Source organism: Eleginops maclovinus, chromosome 10, assembly GCF_036324505.1.
Source record: "Eleginops maclovinus isolate JMC-PN-2008 ecotype Puerto Natales chromosome 10, JC_Emac_rtc_rv5, whole genome shotgun sequence".
NCBI lineage: Eukaryota > Metazoa > Chordata > Actinopteri > Perciformes > Eleginopidae > Eleginops > Eleginops maclovinus.
The window spans coordinates 21,055,648-21,074,180 of NC_086358.1; the positions used below are offsets into that span (position 1 = coordinate 21,055,648).

At 43.9% G+C, this 18,533-nt stretch overlaps 2 protein-coding genes across 3 annotated transcripts; both read left to right on the top strand.

Moving 5' to 3' along the window:
- Positions 1-6,703: 6,703 nt before the first annotated feature.
- On the top strand, positions 6,704-10,259 carry LOC134870340 (uncharacterized). 2 transcript variants are annotated; one of them, XM_063892475.1, is made up of 4 exons: positions 6,704-7,929; positions 8,036-8,179; positions 8,356-8,611; positions 9,200-10,259. In XM_063892475.1, exons 1-4 carry the CDS (start codon positions 7,369-7,371, stop codon positions 9,859-9,861), a joined length of 1,623 nt encoding a protein of 540 aa, XP_063748545.1. In that variant the 5' UTR covers positions 6,704-7,368; the 3' UTR covers positions 9,862-10,259. The 2 variants fall into 2 exon arrangements, 1 of the variants encoding a protein (XP_063748545.1); XR_010166549.1 differs by lacking the exon at positions 8,356-8,611.
- A 3,164-nt stretch (positions 10,260-13,423) lies between these two features.
- Positions 13,424-15,502, top strand: LOC134871139 (uncharacterized protein C17orf113-like). Its single transcript, XM_063893756.1, has one exon. The coding sequence runs from the start codon at positions 13,424-13,426 to the stop codon at positions 15,500-15,502; it is 2,079 nt and encodes a 692-aa protein (XP_063749826.1).
- Positions 15,503-18,533: the final 3,031 nt, after the last annotated feature.

An 18,533-nucleotide genomic window follows, 5' to 3' on the forward strand; every position in this document is an offset into this window, starting at 1 on the left:
TGCCTTGCTCAAGGGCACCTCGGCAGTGGCCTAGGAGGAGAACTGGCACCTCTCCAGCTACCAGCTCACTCCATATTTTTTTTTGGTCCGATCGGGACGTGCACCGACGACCCTTCGGTCCCAAGACCAAGTCCCTACTGACTGAGCCACTGCCGCCCCTAAGGATAAGGATGGATGGTTACATGCTGAACATACTGAATTCATCCACAATGGGAGGATTGTTATCCTCCGGTGTTCATACATTATTTCCAATGCTGGACTCATAGTAACTATATTCTGATCAGTTTTGTAACACAGAAATTTTGACTTAATTTGGTACATTCATACTTTTCATGAGATATTGTAAATATTTATCTTCTTGTCTTAACAAATCTGTATTATTTGCTTATGGAGTTTGAAATTAAACATATTTAGATTGAAAGCATGAAAATCCACACAGGATAGTTCTGTCTTCTGGGGGAAAGTGACTTACAACACATCAACACATGCAGACGTTGACGAAATTGTTGGTACCCTTCCGTTAAAGAAAGAAAAACCCACAACGGTCACTGAAATAACTTGAAACTGACAAAAGTAATAATAAATAAAAATGTATTGAAAAATAACGAATGAAAATCAGACATTGCTTTTGAATTGTGGTTCAACAGAATCATTAAAAAAAACAAAATGATGAAACTGGCCTGGACACAAATGATGGTACCCATAGAAAAGACTGAAAATAATTTGACCCCAGGCTCATGTTAAACTAAGGTGTGTCCTGTAATTAGCATCACAGGTGTCTTCAGACATGTAATCAGTCAGTCTGCCTATTAAAAGGGTGAAAAGTAGCCTCTGTGCTGTTTAGTATCATGGTGTGTACCACACTGAACATGGAGCACAGAAAGCTAAGGAGAGAGTTGTCTCAGGATATTAGAAAGACAATTATAGACAAGCATGTTAAAGGTAAAGGCTATAAGACCATTTCCAAGCAGCTTGGTGCTCCTGTGACTACAGTTGCACATATTATTCAGAAGTTCAAGGTCCATGGAACAGTAGCCAACCTCCCTGGACGTGGCTGCAAGAGGAACATTGATGACAAATTGAAGAGACGGATAATACGAATGGTAACCGAAGAACCCTGAACAACTTCCAAAGAGATTAGAGGTGAACTCCAAGGTCAAGGTACGTCAGTGTCAGATCGCACCATCCGCCGCTGGAAGACGACCGAGGAGGACACCTCTGTTGAAAGCAAATCATAAAAAAGCGAGACTGGAATTTGTCACAATGCATGTTGACAAGCCACAAAGCTTCTGGGAGAATGTCCTTTGGACAGATGAGACAAAACTGGAACTTTTTGGCAAGTCAAATCAGCTCAGTGTTTACAGACGCAGAAATGAAGCACACAAAGAAAAGAACACTATACCTACTGTGAAACATGGAGGAGGCTCTGTAATGTTCTGGGACTGCTTTGCTGCATCTGGCACAGGGTGTGTTGAATCTGTGCAGGGTATCATGAAATCTCAAGACTATTAAGGCATTCTGGAGCAAAATGTGCTGCCCAGTGTCAGAAAGCTTGGTCTTAGTTGCAGGTCATGGGTCCTCTAACAGGATAATGACCCAAAACACACAGCTAAAAACACAGAAGAATGGCTCAGAACAAAACGCTGGACTATTCTGAAGTGGCCTTCTACGAGCCCTGATCTAAACCCTATTGAACATCTGTGGAAGGAGCTGAAACATTTAGTCTGGAGAAGGCACCCTTCAAACCTGAGACAGCAGGAGCAGTTTGTTAACGAGGAGTGGGTCAAAATAGTCTCATTGAGAGTTACAAAAATCTGTGATTGCAGTGATTGACTCAAAAGGTTGTGCAACAAAAATATTAGCTTAAGAGTACCATCATTTTTGTCCAGGCCAGTTTCATTATTTTGTTTGTAAAATGATTCTGTTGAACCACAATTCAAAAGCAATGTCTGATTTTCATTCGTTATTTTTCAATACATTTTTATTAATTATTACTTTTGTCAGTTTCCAGTTATTTCAGTGACCATTGTGGGTTTTTCTTTCTTTAACGGAAAGGTACCAACAATTTTGTCCACATCTGTATAATACACAAATATACTTTTGTTTTACTTTGTTTTTTCACACAAAAAAAAACATACATGGAGATAATTACATAACTGCACCCGTTGTCAGTGTTGGGTGTTAACGCGTTACAAAAGTAACGGAGTTACAGTCATGTATTACTTATAGCTGTAACGCAGCAATATAACGCATTACTTAATAATATAATATAATACTCGTTACAATTCTCATTAACGCAGTCACAACACATTTTAACCCCAAATGTTGTGGTGTTTTGTTTCTAAGAATTCACAAACATCGCGAGACATTCCGAGGGCTGCAGAACTTCCGGTGAAGAGAGTGACCAACATGGCTGCTAAGCCCTTTGCTCGGCTCCTCAGCCCCCATGCCACAGTTATAACATTGGACCAAATTTTGCTAAAACAGTGTCAGATAGTGTCATAAGCCAGGATGTCGCACGAACCGAAGCAAAATCCGCCTCGACCATCAAGAAATGTAAAGAAGAGCCCGACAGAGATGGAAGCTCAAAGCAGCGGACAGGCAACACGTGCGGACGGCACCAACTCTGAACTTGCTAGCATCAACAGCCTCCTAAAAGGGATTGCAGCAGATGTGAGCAGTATGAAACTGAGTCTGGAAGTACTACAGAGCACAGTGGAGAAGCTTGGAGGAATGATGTCGGAGGCTGAAGACAGGATTTTTACAGAACAAACGTCCATAGGTAACATCTTAATATCAGATCATGCTTCGGTCAGGATAGCGTGTCGTTTAGACCAAATGCTAAGAACCCCACCCACTAGGTGGAGATTTAACACATCCCTACTCCGAGATGAACAGTCCCTGGAATTTATAAAAAAAGAGCGAAAAAAAAGAGACAGACCAGACGGACATTAATGATATATTTAATATATTTTATCAAGATCTCTATAAATCAGACAACCCGTCAGAATATAAGATATTTTCTATCTAAGGTAAGATGTCCGACCTTGTCAGACGACGAACGGGGTGATATTGGAACGGACATTACATTAGAAGAGGTTAAAAAGGCCATAAAAGACTTACAGAATGGTAAATCCCCGGGTGAGGACGGCTTCCCAGCTGATTTTTATAAAGCCTTCTCAGGTTTACTTGCCCCAAGACTACTTGGAGTTTTTAGAGATGCGTTGGAGAGGGGATCCCTTCCAGACAGTATGCAAACTGCTTTAATCACTCTGATTCATAAAAAAGGTAGGGACCCACAACAATGTGGTGGCCATATCACTGATTAATGTTGATGCTAAAATACTGTCCAAGATTTTGGCGTCTAGGCTGGAGGGTTGTTTACCAAAACTTATCCACCCAGACCAAGTGGGCTTTATTAAAAATAGGACATCGTCTGACAATCTCAGCAGGTTGCTTCATCTCATGTGGCAAGCTGCAAATGATCCTGATATAACTGTAGCTCTCTCACTTGATGCTGAGAAAGCATTTGACAGGGTAGAGTGGACATTACTTTTCCAGACACTGGAGAAATTTGGCCTTGGTGCATCGTTTATTAAATGGGTCAAATTATTATATCAAAATCCTAAAGCATCTGTGCTGACAAATGGCAGGAAATCCCCCCCTTTTGAGCTTCATAGGGGGACAAGGAAGGGCTGTCCTTTATCTCCCTTAATCTTCGCACTGGTACTTGAACCATTAGCAACTGCTGTAAGGCTAAATGACAACATAGTGGGCATAAAGGCTGGAGGAGGGGAACATAAGCTGCTCATGTACGCAGATGACATTTTGATATATCACATCCTCAACTTGATGAAGTCTTTCTCAGACGTATCAGGTTACAAAATAAACTGGTCAAAGTCTGAGGCAATGCCCCTATCGAGACTCTGCCCACCTAGTGTTAGACAGGGAAGGCGATTTGCATGGCGGCCATCTGGTCTAACGTATCTGGGTATCAAGCTCACTCCACGGCTGGAAGACATAATGGCGAACAACCTAATTCCATTAATTGAGAAAATAGAGCATACTTGGCAAAATTGGACCAAGCTGGGGTTATCGCTCCATGCCCCATGATTGATATCTTATGGTCAAAGAGTATTGCATCCATTAATACGGTGATGGCTTCCTCTCTGGTTCAGGGACCAATTCTTTGCATGCTAGGTATGGTACCAAAGGAAAGTGGTCTGAATGCCTACCAGATCTCATGGTGCAGAATAGCCCTTATTACTGGATGTAGGATAGTGTTGCGACACTGGAAAACTAAAGGGGATATATCCCTTAAGGAATGGATGGATGAAATAGCCAAAATCTCCTCCTATGAAAGAGTATGTTATAAGATGATGGATAGAATAGATATTTATGAAAATATGGGGCCCCTTTGTGGCGGCGACTTGAAATGCTGAAGAGTTCCACCCTTTCAAATAATTCAAAACACAAAAATGAAGCAACAATATGATGTACTATGTATTTGATGTATAAATATAAGGTGTTTTATCCTGATGGGGGCAGGATGGTTTGCATACTGCGTATCATGTATATCGTGTATATCATGGAGGATGCTCTACCTCTGTACCATTCCCTTTGTCCTGTCTATGTTGTAGCTTGCTGTGGTTCTTTGACATTTTGATATGTGATGTATTTAGCAGGCTGTGTTGGTATGTATGTGTGTCTTTCTTTTTCTGAAAAAAACAATAAAATGAAAAAAAAAAATGAAAAAAAAGAGGGCTGCAGAAACAGATTCAGATTGAGAGCTGCAGGCTGACAATGCAGAGCTGCAGGCTGACAATGCAGAGCTGCAGGCTGACAATGCAGAGCTGCAGGCTCACAATGCAGAGCTGCAGGCTCACAATGCAGAGCTGCAGGCTCACAATGCAGAGCTGCAGGCTCACAATGCAGAGCTGCAGGCTGACAATGCAGAGCTGCAGGCTGACAATGCAGAGCTGCAGGCTGACAATGCAGAGCTGCAGGCTGACAATGCAGAGCTGCAGGCTGACAATGCAGAGCTGCAGGCTCACAATGCAGAGCTGCAGGCTCACAATGCAGAGCTGCAGGCTCGGATAAAACAGGGTTGCCGCGGGGTAGTGAAAGGTAGTAAAAGGTAGTAAATGAAATTAGGCCGAATTAAGGCCGGTAAAAAGTAGTGAAAAGTAGCAAACGTCATCTGACGAGGTAGTAAATTTTCGAACACCAATCCAGCTGGGCGTATGATTTTTTCTATTTGTGTAATTTACGTGCAGGCCTATCTCCTTAAATTACTAAACTTGCGTGGATTTATTTTCATGTTGCAAGTAGCAGGGCCGCGGGAAGTAATTTTGAGCAGGGGGTGCTGAAGTTCGCCAAGCCACGCCCCCCTTAGTTATTGTTGCTAAGTCCAACAAAATTTTCGCGGCTATTCAATGATGTCACATGTACCTCGCGCACTCCCTCAATCATTTTAGGTACGATACAGGGATATATTGAGGCGCATGAAGGACCCGACTTGGCCACCGGGCGAACCGATGAAGAGCGTACGGACATTGAAGACATGCTGGCCGTGGTTAGAGGATATCCTGTAGTGACTGCAGCCCGCCCTGGTCCGGTGGCTGATGACTGAGAAATCTGGAGGGACTCTAAGACACTAAATGCCTCAAGCAATGGGTCTTTCCTTATATAACCTACAGTATTATTCCGATCTTGTTCGAGTTTCTTATTCTTGTTATCTGTTCTACAACAAACTTAGTTAAGACTAACTTCCAATTACGCTACTTCATTTACTACCAATATTAACGGAGATAATCCAATATAAACATATTGATTTAAAAAAAAAAAAAAATCATTTTAGGTACCCGGCTAGCTTGCTGTCAAACCTCTTCGCGAGTTCGCCAGTTAAGACATGGGCAAATGCAAATTTTCGGACCTCTGGCTGGAGGAATCGTTGTTTAAAGAATGGCTTAGGCCAGTAGTTGGCAACAGCCAAGAGGCTTATTGCAACGTCTGCAAGAAGACGATAAGCATTACCTGGATGGGGGTGAAGGCGGTGAAATCGCACATGCTATCAAGTAGCCACCAAGCTAGGATGCGTGGACGTAACGCTCAGCTACCGCTGTCACTGTTTTACACTGGCACAACGGCTACATCGACGCCCTCAACCTCAACTGCTCCTTCAACCTCCACTGCTCCCTCAACCTCGCTTGCTCTCCCCCTGCAATACCCTGCCAGTAGTCCTACCACCAGCAACAGGTGCACGACAGACGGTCAGAAGCAGACGCTAGGCACTACCACCTCTACCTTGCAGGCTGAGGTACTGTGGTGTTTAGATGTAGCAATGAAACACCACTCGTTCAACTCGAACGAAGGCATAGGAGAGCTGTTCAGAAATATGTTCCCGGACTCCGAAATCGCCAAATCCTTCGCTTTGGGCAAGGATAAAACCGGGTACATAATAAAATTTGGCATCGCACCCTATTTTAAGAGGCAACTGGTTGAGGCCATAAATAATGCCGGACCGTACGTCCTTATGTTCGATGAGAGCCTCAATCAATCGTCAAAGAAAAAACAAATGGACATACACATTCGTTTTTTGGAGGATGGTTGTGTACGCTCGAGGTATTTTGGCTCACAATTCCTGGGACATGGGAGAGCTGACGATCTGTTGCAGCACATCAAAAGTAAGTTTATTTTCCTATTATACTTATTGGTTACATAGGGGAGATTGTTTGCACATTTTCATGGATTTTTGATAATTGTATTTATTTAGCTTACTGTTGAATTTCTGTAATATAATATTGTAAAATGTATGCAATTAAAAAGATGTATCAGCCAACAAAGCTTAGGGTGACCAGACGTCACAAGACTGTAGGTCAAAGTGTTAGCCGTTATGCTTAAATTCGTTCGTTCGTTCGTAAATTCAATCTGACGCTCTGAAAAATAGAATCGCGCTCTGAGTTTGAAAAAGACGAGCGTTCTTCTGGCCGTGAATTTCCGAACTGTTAAAACGTGTGTGTGAGTGTGCTCGGAGTGGCAATTTACGAACGCACCCTTAATCTGAAGGTTGAGCATGGCTCTGATAAAGCCAAACCTATATTATAGGGATTTAGTTTATTATAGTGAGCCACATTTGGAGAACCAATGATCTAACTTTGACAAAGCAGTCCTTGACATAGGCCTAATATCTATCACTGTGAAATGTATCCCAAGACCTGACTCATGTTTTACTTTAGGATAATAAAGCTAAATGTTTGATTTGAAGCATATACAGTATTACCTTCTGATGTGTATTGAATGTGGTTTACTTAAGCAATACATTAACTTCTGTGTGACAATTCACAGGAATGTGTTGCAAAACTCAACATGAGGCAGCTTCTCTCAGTAGGAATGGATGGCCCAAATGTAAATTTCAAACTCCTGGATCTCCTTCAAAAGGAACATGCTGAGCTGCATGGAGGTGCTCAAGTCCTGATGGTTGGGAGCTGTGGACTCCATACCCTCCACAATGCCATGAAGGCAGGCTTTACAGGCTGGCAAATTGACAAACTCCTGCGCGCTCTCCATTACCTCTTCCACAACGTTCCTGCCCGGAGAGAGGACTACACCAACATCACCGGGTCGTCCTGCTTTCCCCTCTCTTTCTGCGGCCACAGATGGGTGGAAAATGTGCCGGTTGCAGAGAGAGTCCTGGAAGTTTGGACCATGATTCAGAAGTTTGTCAATGCTGTTGAGGATAAGAAGGTCACAAAACCAAACACGGCCTCTTATGATGCCATCCTGGCAGCACAAGGGGATCCACTCTTAATCCCAAAGCTTCAATTCTTCCTCGCCATTGCGAGAAGTTTTAACCCATTTCTCAAGAAGTACCAAACAGACGAGCCAGTGTTGCCTTTTTTGGCAGAAGATTTAACTGAGCTCCTGTTGGTAAGTATCACTGTAAAGATTTTGATTCATTAATTTGAATGTAAACCTATATTAATGTATATGAATGTCTGGGTAACTATCTTCTTGTTGTTGTTGTCATCATCAGAGTTTACTGCGGCGGTTCATCAAAAGGGAACTCCTACAGGACCAAACCCCCCTGCAGCTGATTAAATTGGACATCTCTGAGGAGAAGAACTGGGTCTCCCTCAAAAGGGTAGATATAGGCTTGGGGGCTGAATCTGCCATCAAGGTAATTTTATTGTTGTTTATTTGTTTTGCGGGGTGAATTTGTGAATTATGATGCTTGCACAAATCAACTAGCAAATACAATTTGTTCAGTATTAATATTATCATCACAATAAGTTATGTAAACATTTCCTTTCAAAGAAAGCATTGACATGAATGTTCCTTAATGTTCCTTAATAGGCACTCCTGGGCAAACCAGGATCAAAGATAGGTGAACTCTCTGTACTCCACCTCAGAAAAGAGTGTTTGCAGGGTCTGATTAAGATCGTAAAGAAACTGCAGGAGAAATCGCCATTGAAATTCCCCATAGTTAGGCAGATCACCTGTTTGGATCCCACAAGGATGGCCAGGGATCCAGAGTGGTGCATCCTACAGATGAAGTCATTAGTGCAGGCTTTCATCCAGGGGCAGCAGCTGGCAGGTGGCATTGCAGCTGGTAAGAACATATTTTATAGGGACAGTAGAAGTGGATAAGTTATTCAAATTGATTAAGGTCTTGTGCGTGGAATCTCTTTTGTGGTTTTCTGCTTTTTTACTGTGACAGGTGTGAAAGTGTCTTGCTTTTACAAAATTAAACTTTATGCTCTCATAGCTCTCTATATCAGGGGTTCTCAACCTTTTGCAAGTTGAGCCCCCCTTTCAAAGGTTAGAATATTGTCCCCCCCCACCAACCTTGATGTCAATGCATGATTTCAAGCACTCAAATTATTCTACTTTTCTTTTCTTTTTTGATAGCCACATCCAGTGTTCTTGTGAGTTATGTGATTTTACTCTATCTGTTTGATGTAGAAGGTGTTTTGGCACCTTGCAAGCAGATTCAGCTAAACAAGTCACCGACGCGCAATTGTATCAATTTGTAATTTAGACAAGACCTCCGTGCCCCCAGGTTGAGAACCACTGCTACAGATACTATTATGTGTATCTACGATGTACTGTATGTACTTTTGTCGAATGGATGGTGAAGCAGTTGACTGGAATGTGTTAATGAAATTAATATATCTTAATTTTCGTATCAATGTTGCAGGTGATGTCATCATTCAGCAATTCACATCCTTTCTCTCGGTCGTGGGCAGAGAAGAAGAATTTGTTTCCTTCCAACCCCTGAGGCAGCGTCTGGATGTCTTTCTCCACTCCAAACTCTGCACGTCCCACCCTGACCTGCTAAAGTTCTGCCAAAGTGCTCTCCTCCTGTCCCATGGACAAGCCACAGTGGAGAGAGGCTTCTCAGTAAATAAGGAGGTAGAAACGTGCAACCTCCGTGATGAATCTCTCGAAGCCCTCAGATTAATCTGCGATAAGGTAATTGTCTGTGGCGGCGTTCTGAAAGTTCCTCTGACCAAGGAGCTCCTGGCCTCTGCTGCTTCATCGAGGTCACAATACAGGCTATACCTTGATAGTGAGCGGAAAAAAAAGGAGAATGCCACACAGGAGCTGAAGAGGAAAGCAGCAGAGAAAGAGCTGGAGGACCTCCGGAACCGGCGGCAGGTACTCCACAGTGTGTGCCATTCACTCCAAAATGACGCCGACAAATATGCAGAGATGGCCGAGGGAAAGGCAGGAACAAAGATGGCTGAGCTCATCACAAAATCAAACACTTTTCGGAGAAGACACAGGGAAAAAAAAGCAGAACTTCTCCAAGTGGATAAAATGATTGAAGAAAAGGCCACACAGTTGAGGCACTTGTGACCCTGCTGGCTAACTGTTGTTTAAGTTCTCTCTCTCTCTCTCGGACAGTTTTTGCGTCCAGTTGAAGTTAAAGTTATTTCTTTGTTAATAAGATATTGTAATTACAGTGAAAGTTGCACTTTATTATTATCTAGTTTATTCTTTTTTTTCAAGGCCCTAATTTAACCACTTGAAATTAGTTTTTGTTATGCAATTGTTACTTTTTGACATTTTGAGTAAAAACTATGGACCAAGGCCTGTTGTGTCATCTTGATTAATCCAACTCCTATGGTAGAGTTCCTTCTTACTTAAATGTAGCTCACTAGCTTGCTCAAACAAACAGACACTCACATACACCTACAGAGTCTCTCGCTCTCTCTCTCTATGTGTGTGTGTGTGTGTGTGTGTGTGTGTGTGTGTGTGTGTGTGTGTGTGTGTGTGTGTGTTGGCCAGTTTTTGTGTCCAGTGGTGGAAGTTATAATTACCCTGTTAAATTGTGATGAAATATGTTATTAATTCGTTTTGGAAAGATATCTCATTACTTTACGCTTCACTTTACTTCACACTTTACGCTGCTACAGTTGCAGCTTGAAGTCGTGCTGGTAGTAAAAAAAAAATTGAAGGTAGTAAAAGAGGTAGTAAAAGGTAGTAAATTCAACTTAAGAATCTCTGTATATACCCTGTAAAAGAACAGAAAAAGACAAGAGCGCGCAGGCCGAAGCAACAGAAGGTAACTTTCTCTGGGTCTGCTGCTTGAACCCTGAGAAGTTCAGAGACTCGTGGCAGAGTGTTGAAGATCTGCAGCCTCTGTCCTCTGTGGAATCGCCAGCTTTTAGAAAGCTTGTCAGCCAATTCCCCGTAAACACACCAATGACAAGGTGAGCTAACGTTGCCATGGAGACTCGCGTACAGCAGGTTACAGGGCCGTGCAGAGGCTCCACTAACATGTGATTAATAACACACAGAGACGTCATGTGACCGGTATCAAATATTATTCAGCCCACCTAAATGGGGCATGAGTTTAATTTCTAGCTCTTTTCCTAATGTTCAGCGTGTACTGCCAGATAGATAGATAGCTTTAATTAATGAGCTGCAATAAACTACATGTTAGCATTTAAAGCCAAACTTTTGCAGTTATTTTGGTGAAAGTAACTCAAAGTAACACAAAAGTAGAGTAACACATTACAGTTCAGAGACAGTAATAATGTAATGTAACTTATTACTTTAAAAACACAGTAATAAGTAACATATACTGTATTACATTTTGGAAGTAATTTGCCCATCACTGCCCCCTGTAATACTGGAGAAAGCATGTACAATGAAGTGATGACATCCTAGCAACCATTGTTTGACCCTATATTTGTAGGCAACTGTTTATGTTTTATATATATTAATGTTGCATTATTGGAGGAGCCTGGGACTTTTTATTGCCATATCTATTGTAGCTACTGTGCATGATGATAAAGCCTTTGAATTGAATTTGAATTGTTTGCTAAGACATCAGCCATATTATCTGAATAAGTTGATTATATTTCTAGATCTTCTAACTTCTAGATGGAAAATTGAGAGAGTAAATCTGTGGGGACTGGAAAGCAGTTCCCCATTTCCATTATGATTTACCACTTTGAATTGCCTTGTGTCGAAAGGTGCTATATAAACAAACTTACCTTGCCTTGCCTTACCACCAGTCATAAACATTATCTTAGATTCAAAATATGATAGAGAAAGTTCAATGATTTATGGGTGGATAAATGGATGGATGTATTACATGTTAAGCCTCGATTATGAGCCTAATGTGTTCCTTGAGTGAATGAACATTTTGGAATAGAAGCATGTTATATAGTCAGGGAAAACCTCTTTATCGTCTACTGTACACAGATGAAAGGATGTAGCCACAGGGTGCGTATAGAGATGGAGTGTGGGTCTGCATACTGCTGGTGAGAGTGAAAGAATTGGCCATGGAGAAAAGCAAGCAGCATGTTACATATGTATATATTTTTATATAACAGTTTGCTGATGATGCAACATTAAGCATGAAATATGTAAGCATTTTAAAGTGAGCATAGTATTATTGTTTGACTAACCAGTGAACCTGTTTACTGTATGCAGAACTGAGGCAATGTTGGGGGTTATCTACAATAAGACAGTGTTTGCAGGTAAAGAGGTATTTATGCTGTTTAGAATGCAGCTCCAGCCCCCCCCCCCCCCACACACACACACCTTGGATGTCTACGTGCAGCAGTCTTGCTTTCAATGCCACTGACAGCCTGAGGACACAAAGCAGCTGTGGAAAATGAACTCATGCCACTTAATCTGTGCAGAAAACAAAACCAAAATACACCTGTGAGCAGAGGTCTGAAGAGAACAGGTCTGCTAATGCTGCTCTTCAACATGCATACAACGACCCCTGGTTTGAAAACAAAACAACATTGACATAGGAGATTCAAAAGAGAAGAGGAAAGGAAAAGGAGCACGAATGGGAAAGTCATCCAAATAGACTCTGCCACAGAGAGAATATACGATGAAAGTACATGTACGTGCAAACATAAAATATGAAGGAGTAAGCACACACATTCAGCATAAAAGAAACACCAGGGGGTGGGGGGGATTGGAAAAGGGGGAGAGAAGAAAAATGTGATTGTACCCCAGTGACGCTGGAAGTCATTCAGAGTTGGGGGTGCTGAGCAGAGGTCGCGTTAACCGACAAATGTCCGTCATTGACGGATATTTTTTAGCTATGACGGAAAAATCTGAAGGCCGTCCGTCATTTTGACAGATTTTTACAATGATCATTACCAATAATAAACACAACAATAAAAATCACAATTGAAATACCAGGCAAGTTGTGACAGTTTTCTTACTCTGCATAAGCTTCATTGCCGACACCAACTTTCAATCTGAGCCGACGTTACGGCTGTTCTGGTGTTCAGTGGGTCGATACATTGTAGCCAGCTGCGCAAGTTCAGCTCCATCGCACTCAAAGCCATGCTCCGATTTAAAACCATTAGCGGTCTGTGCCATTAGCACAGTCTGAGATGTAGCCTATGGCTGCAGTAGTGTAGGCTATCTACCTGTTTCAGTGGGCTGTTTCCCCTTCTCAATCATCTGCAGAAAGCATGTGGGCGTAATTTTGCTATTTAAAAGAGATGCATTGAGTCGTTTGTGTCACTTCGCTGTCTCCTGTACGTGATCAGTGCTGTTATTGTTAAGGACGCCTAGGATCACGGTTGCTCAAATATCTGCGATCATTTTAATGAAAGTACAGGCAAACAAACCAACATGTAGGCCTACATTGTGCAAGGGGTGGACATCTTATCCTACGGCAGAATCCGATGGCCGTCCGTTACTTTGACAGATAGACTAATGAATCGCTACCGGTAGCCTTCACTCCTGACCTGTTGGTGGCGTGCTCGTGCATATTAATGAGCTAATTATTAGCCGTTCATTAGCTGTCATCTCTTTCATCGCTCGTGCATTCGTTGTCTATCCGGATAGAGTATACGGTCAGCATCACAAGTTAAGATCAGCATTACGATCACAGCCCTTTAAAATAAAAATCAGTGTTACGATAAGGTGTAGCAAGATGTCACGGCAGCTTAGTGTAACAGGATTTTTTAAAAAGCCCAGCTCCGGTGGTCTTGAGAGAGGAGAGAAGAGAGGGAGTGATGTACTGGAGGATAATGAAGAAGGGGGACCTGCAGTAACGGCTGTTCTGTCAGCGGCCCCAGGAGCGAAAGCAACAAGCAGCGGGAAGGAGGTCAGGCGGGAGTACAGGGTTCAGTGGGAGAGGGAGTTTACTTGGCTGAGGGCAGAAGGAGGCAAAATGTTTTGCGACATCTGCAGAAGGGCAAAAGCGAACAATGGATTTGTTAAGGGCTGCACGACCATCCAGAAATCGGCCCTCAATGACCACAAAAGCAGCCACAGCCACATCGAATCCTGCGCGGTGGTCAATCAGAGTGTGCAGATGGAGAAGCACGTAGAAAAGTCCCAGGTTGCCTGTAACGAGGCACTAAAAACACAACTTAAGGTTGTGTTACACATGGCAAATACAAGTACACCGAGCCATCAGTACCCAAAACTGATTCATCTCTTACAGTCTGCCGGGTGTCCAAACTTGAACACTGCACACACGTACACACACCATGACACAGTATACCAGATGGAGGAAGCGATAGCAGCGACCATATCCTCTGCCATAGATGACCGCATCGCAAGCAGCAGATATGTGGGGGTGATAGTAGACGAAACAACCAACATAACTGTTGAGAAAATGCTCATAACGTACCTATCTCTTCAACAGAATGGGGAGCCTGAAACTGTGTTCATGGGCAACTATGCCATACCCTCTGGCACAGCTGAATGCATCGCAGCAAAAATTAAAGATGTGCTTTCAGGTCGTGGAGTAGCGATGTCTCGGGTTGTTGGGTTGGGCAGTGATGGGGCCAATGTGATGGTGGGACGAAAAAACGGAGTCGCACAACAGCTGCGCCAGAATGACTGTCCCTACCTTGTAAACATACACTGTGGTGCGCACAGGACGGCACTGGCAGCCCGAGACGCATCAAAAGCTGTGCGTGAGATAGATGCTTATGTCACCACAGTCAACAACACCTACACGTATTACAAAAATTCCCCCATCCGAACCCATAGACTGAAGGAACTCCAGAAAGAAATGGATGAACACGACTTGCTGAGTTTGAAGCAGCCATCTGCTACGCGCTGGCTGTCCCTGGAGAGGGCAGTTAAGGGCATGCGGGCAAATTGGGTTGCTCTGGTGCTGGAGCTGGAGGAGGAGGAAGCCGCGAGAGACTGTCCGGTAGCGAAGGGTCTGAGGAGGCAGCTCCAGAAGTCCACATTCCCTGCCCTGACACACCTCCTCACTGACGTCCTGTCTGTGGTCAACAGGATGAACCTCACGTTCCAAAAAGAGGACGTCAACATCTCCTCCATCCAGCCAGTGGTCAACATGACACTTGCCAGCCTGGATGACCTGATAAGTGAGCCAGGGGTGGCGGAGAGAAAGTTCAACGAGGCATCACAGGACGGCAGATTCTGTGGCATCACCCTCACGCAGCCAGATGCTCAGGCCTTCTCCAAGCTGCGCTCTCAATACCTGGCAGAGATCACCAAGTCAGTGAAAAAAAGATTCCCCGAAGAGCATCTGGGAATCATCGCAGATCTCGACACCGTGCTCAACGCCTCGCGCTATCCCACAGCTGACAGCGCGTTGAAGACTCACGGACTAGAGGCATTGGAGCGCGTCTGTGACCAATACGGGTCACCGCGGGGTGCAGCTGCACCACTGGTTGAAAATGACCGCATGCAGAGGGATTTTCTCCCGATGAAGAGAGTGCTGGCAGGGTCGGGAAATCCCTCGTTCAGGGGCTCCTGTCGGCTGCTCATCACTTCGCTAGGGGAAATGTTTCCCGATTTTAGAGCGTTGGCTGAGGTGGCGCTGGTTATCCCAGTGTCTAGTGTTGCAGCTGAGCGGGGGTTCAGCCTTCAAAATAAAATAAAAACCGCCACGAGAAGTCGTCTGTCGGAGGCAAAGGCGCAGCATTTAATGTCAATCGCCTCGGCAGCAGAATCCATTGACACTTTTGATTACACGCAGGCAAGCGCACTGTTCAAATCCATGCGGCCAAGAAGGAAAGTTTGAGCTGCTTGAGCTGTTTGTATTTTCACTATAATTGACTTCGTTCGGCTAAAATAGCCCATCGTTCTAAGGCACAGCCGCTATGTTTTCACAGCTGAAAAAGTTCTGATCGTCAGAAAGAAATGCATAATAAATAATTATTATTAAAACACGCTTGTTCTGTGAATTATTTTTTTTATGACAATAAGTCAATAAAAAACAATTGAGGCTATTAAATATAAGCATTATGGCTTAGGCCTAATATAACCATTTAAAAGTTAAAATACAATGACAGATAATAATGGACAATGACGGATTTTTTACGACCCTGCCCGTCAAAATGACGGACAATGAAAAAGTCTAGCGCAACCTCTGGTGCTGAGTGACGTCACCCGGTGACGATGACGTCACACCAAACGCAGCGCAACGGAGCAGAAAATGAGCTAGATTCAATATTATGCTACAACTTACAATAGGCTACTTAAATTAGCTCTATCTTATAACGACACGTCGTGTCATCATAATATTACAATAGTTTTGTGTACATCAGATGGCCAGCGTGTAGTATAGCCTACTGTATACATTTACTGAGACACACACAGAATTTATTCCTAATAAGTGCATTTATTGAGCGACTTAACTGATTACTGTTTTACCAACAGGCAAATCCAGGTCTGTCGTTATACGCGACATTCTCTCTCGTCTCTCTCTCACTCACTCACACACAACAGCAGCTGCAGCTGCAGCATGAACAGCCATCCTTCTCTTGCGCTCATTCACAGAACTACAAAGTAAAACAAGACATAAGCAATTAGCCAACTACATTTCTTAAAATAGCCTGATAACAAATGAGACGGGAAACTAAAAACACAACGAATCGAGCAGCACAACCACATTACCAGCTAAGCAAATTGTAACCAAGACCAAGCCTGGCCTAAGGAAACTTAATAAAAAGCATTGCCTACCTGATGGTAGAACTCCAAAGGTTGTCTTGCGCTCTGGGGTGGCGCTGATGAATTCCGTCATGAGGGCATGGATGTCTAGTGTCCAGGTGCATGTGCAGCAGGGCCAGGTGCGTTAGTCTCCTCTGACTGACTGTGTTACGAAGCCAAGTCTTTAGGCGGCGGAGTGCCAAGAACGACCTCTCTGATGAAGCCACAGAAACGGGCAGAGAAAGACAGAGATGGAGGGGAGCTTCCACATCTTTGAAAAGCGTTCTTGTTTGGACATGTAGGTTAGAAATGTACATCGCAAGGTCGTTAAGACTTGAAAAGTTCTCCTGTTGCATTAGCCCCCCCAGCATCCGTAGTTGCATATGGAGACCAGGCACATCTATATTTTCTGGCAACTTGAGAGAGCAAAGGTCTGCCTCTGTGCCTACTGAGCCTTTTGTGGCAGCAAGCAATGTGGCCTCCCTAAGTGCTGCGGTTGCCATGCCACTCTGATCAAACCGGCGCTCTAGTTCACAGTTCACGAGGTCAAGCGCTTCAAAAAAATCTCTTCTCGAGGACGCCACTCCTTTTGCTGGAACAATATCCTCAGCCTCTGTTGTGCTGCGAAATTTGGACGGTGTCTTGCTAACCAGGCTGTTGGGATCAGGCATCCTGAGGTTGTGTACAGCTGTTGATGCGCTGGTTTTTCTCAGCATTTCCTCCACAGCATTATCGGTGCGTAAGACCTGTTTGCGCTCTCTCAGGGTCTGTATACATTCTAACACTCCAGCAATGGTTGAGTACTCAGCTTGAGGCCTTTTGGCCACTGATTCGCACGGAGTAAAGAGTGACCTGGAGCAAAGAAGGCCGAACATCGTTTTGCCTTTTTGCGCTTGTTTCAGAAGCCCAGAGATCTTTGACCTTGTTTCACCGCGAATGCTGCGGTCTTTATGGAGCGTTTGGAGTTTCTGGAGAACTGCGCTAAAAGAACGTATGACCCTGGATATGGCATTGGCTCTGACACACCATCTTGTTGGACACAAACCAAGAAGGCTGCACCTCACTTTGTCGCCAAACAAAGACTCAAAAATGGTCTTCCGCTTGGTGGATTCTCTGATGACAGTAGATATGCTTTGTACAAACTGGAGTGTGTCAGCTATGAGCGGCACCTCTCGCGCGACCTCTTGCAGCACCAGGTCAAGGGAGTGATTGCAACAGTGTACGAACAAGGATCCTGGACATACGCCTCCGAGTCTCGCCTGGACCCCGGAAAATCGCCCAGACATGTTGTTGGCCCCATCAAAACAGTATCCCTGCAACTTCTCCAGAGGTATGTTTAAACGCAAAAACACATCTTTTATGCACAGGAATAGAGTTTCCGATGTAGTGTCAGATGCGTTGTAGAATCCCAAAAACTGGCACTTCTGGGTGAAATGTTGGTCTGTGTAGAACAAATGACACGAAAATTGTTCACGTGATGTTATATCTGTTGTTCCGTCTGCAATCAAGCCATAGTATGGGGAGCTGTAGGTCTCTGCTACCATCTTGCGCTGAACAGCATGAGCTAATCGTTCCAGAATTTCGTTTTGGATGTTGTATCCCATCCAGTTGTCCCATCTGAGTAGCCACTCGCGTGCAGCAGGTTGGGAATACGTTCTCTCAAGCATCAGCTGCCAAAACACACCACCACGATGGTCCTGTCCTCTCATAGGTAGCCCCTCGCGTGCTAGGAACCTCAGAGATCTTAAGGCCAGCTCCAAAACGGTCTGCGCTGTCATCTGGTCTTTAGCGATAGCATGTGAAAGCATTGCACTGATTGGTGTTCTCTTTAATGCTGCAAGTTTGTGTACGGCTTCGAGATGAAAGTGTGATTTCTCATGTTCGCTAAATTTCTCACTTGCCTTTCGCCAATTGCAAAATCCTCCTCTGACAAAACTCCCAACACTCATCCTGTGTACATCGACAAGGCGCTTCTTGACGGCAGAGCAGCATAGGAAGCACAGAGCTGTGTCCTTTTCTGTATCGTAGTGGAGCCATGACCACCGTGTAAACCACCCGGACTTGAACGGCCGAGAGAATTTTTCATTGCCAAAGCATCTGGCTGGGAATGTAAAGTGTGTTGG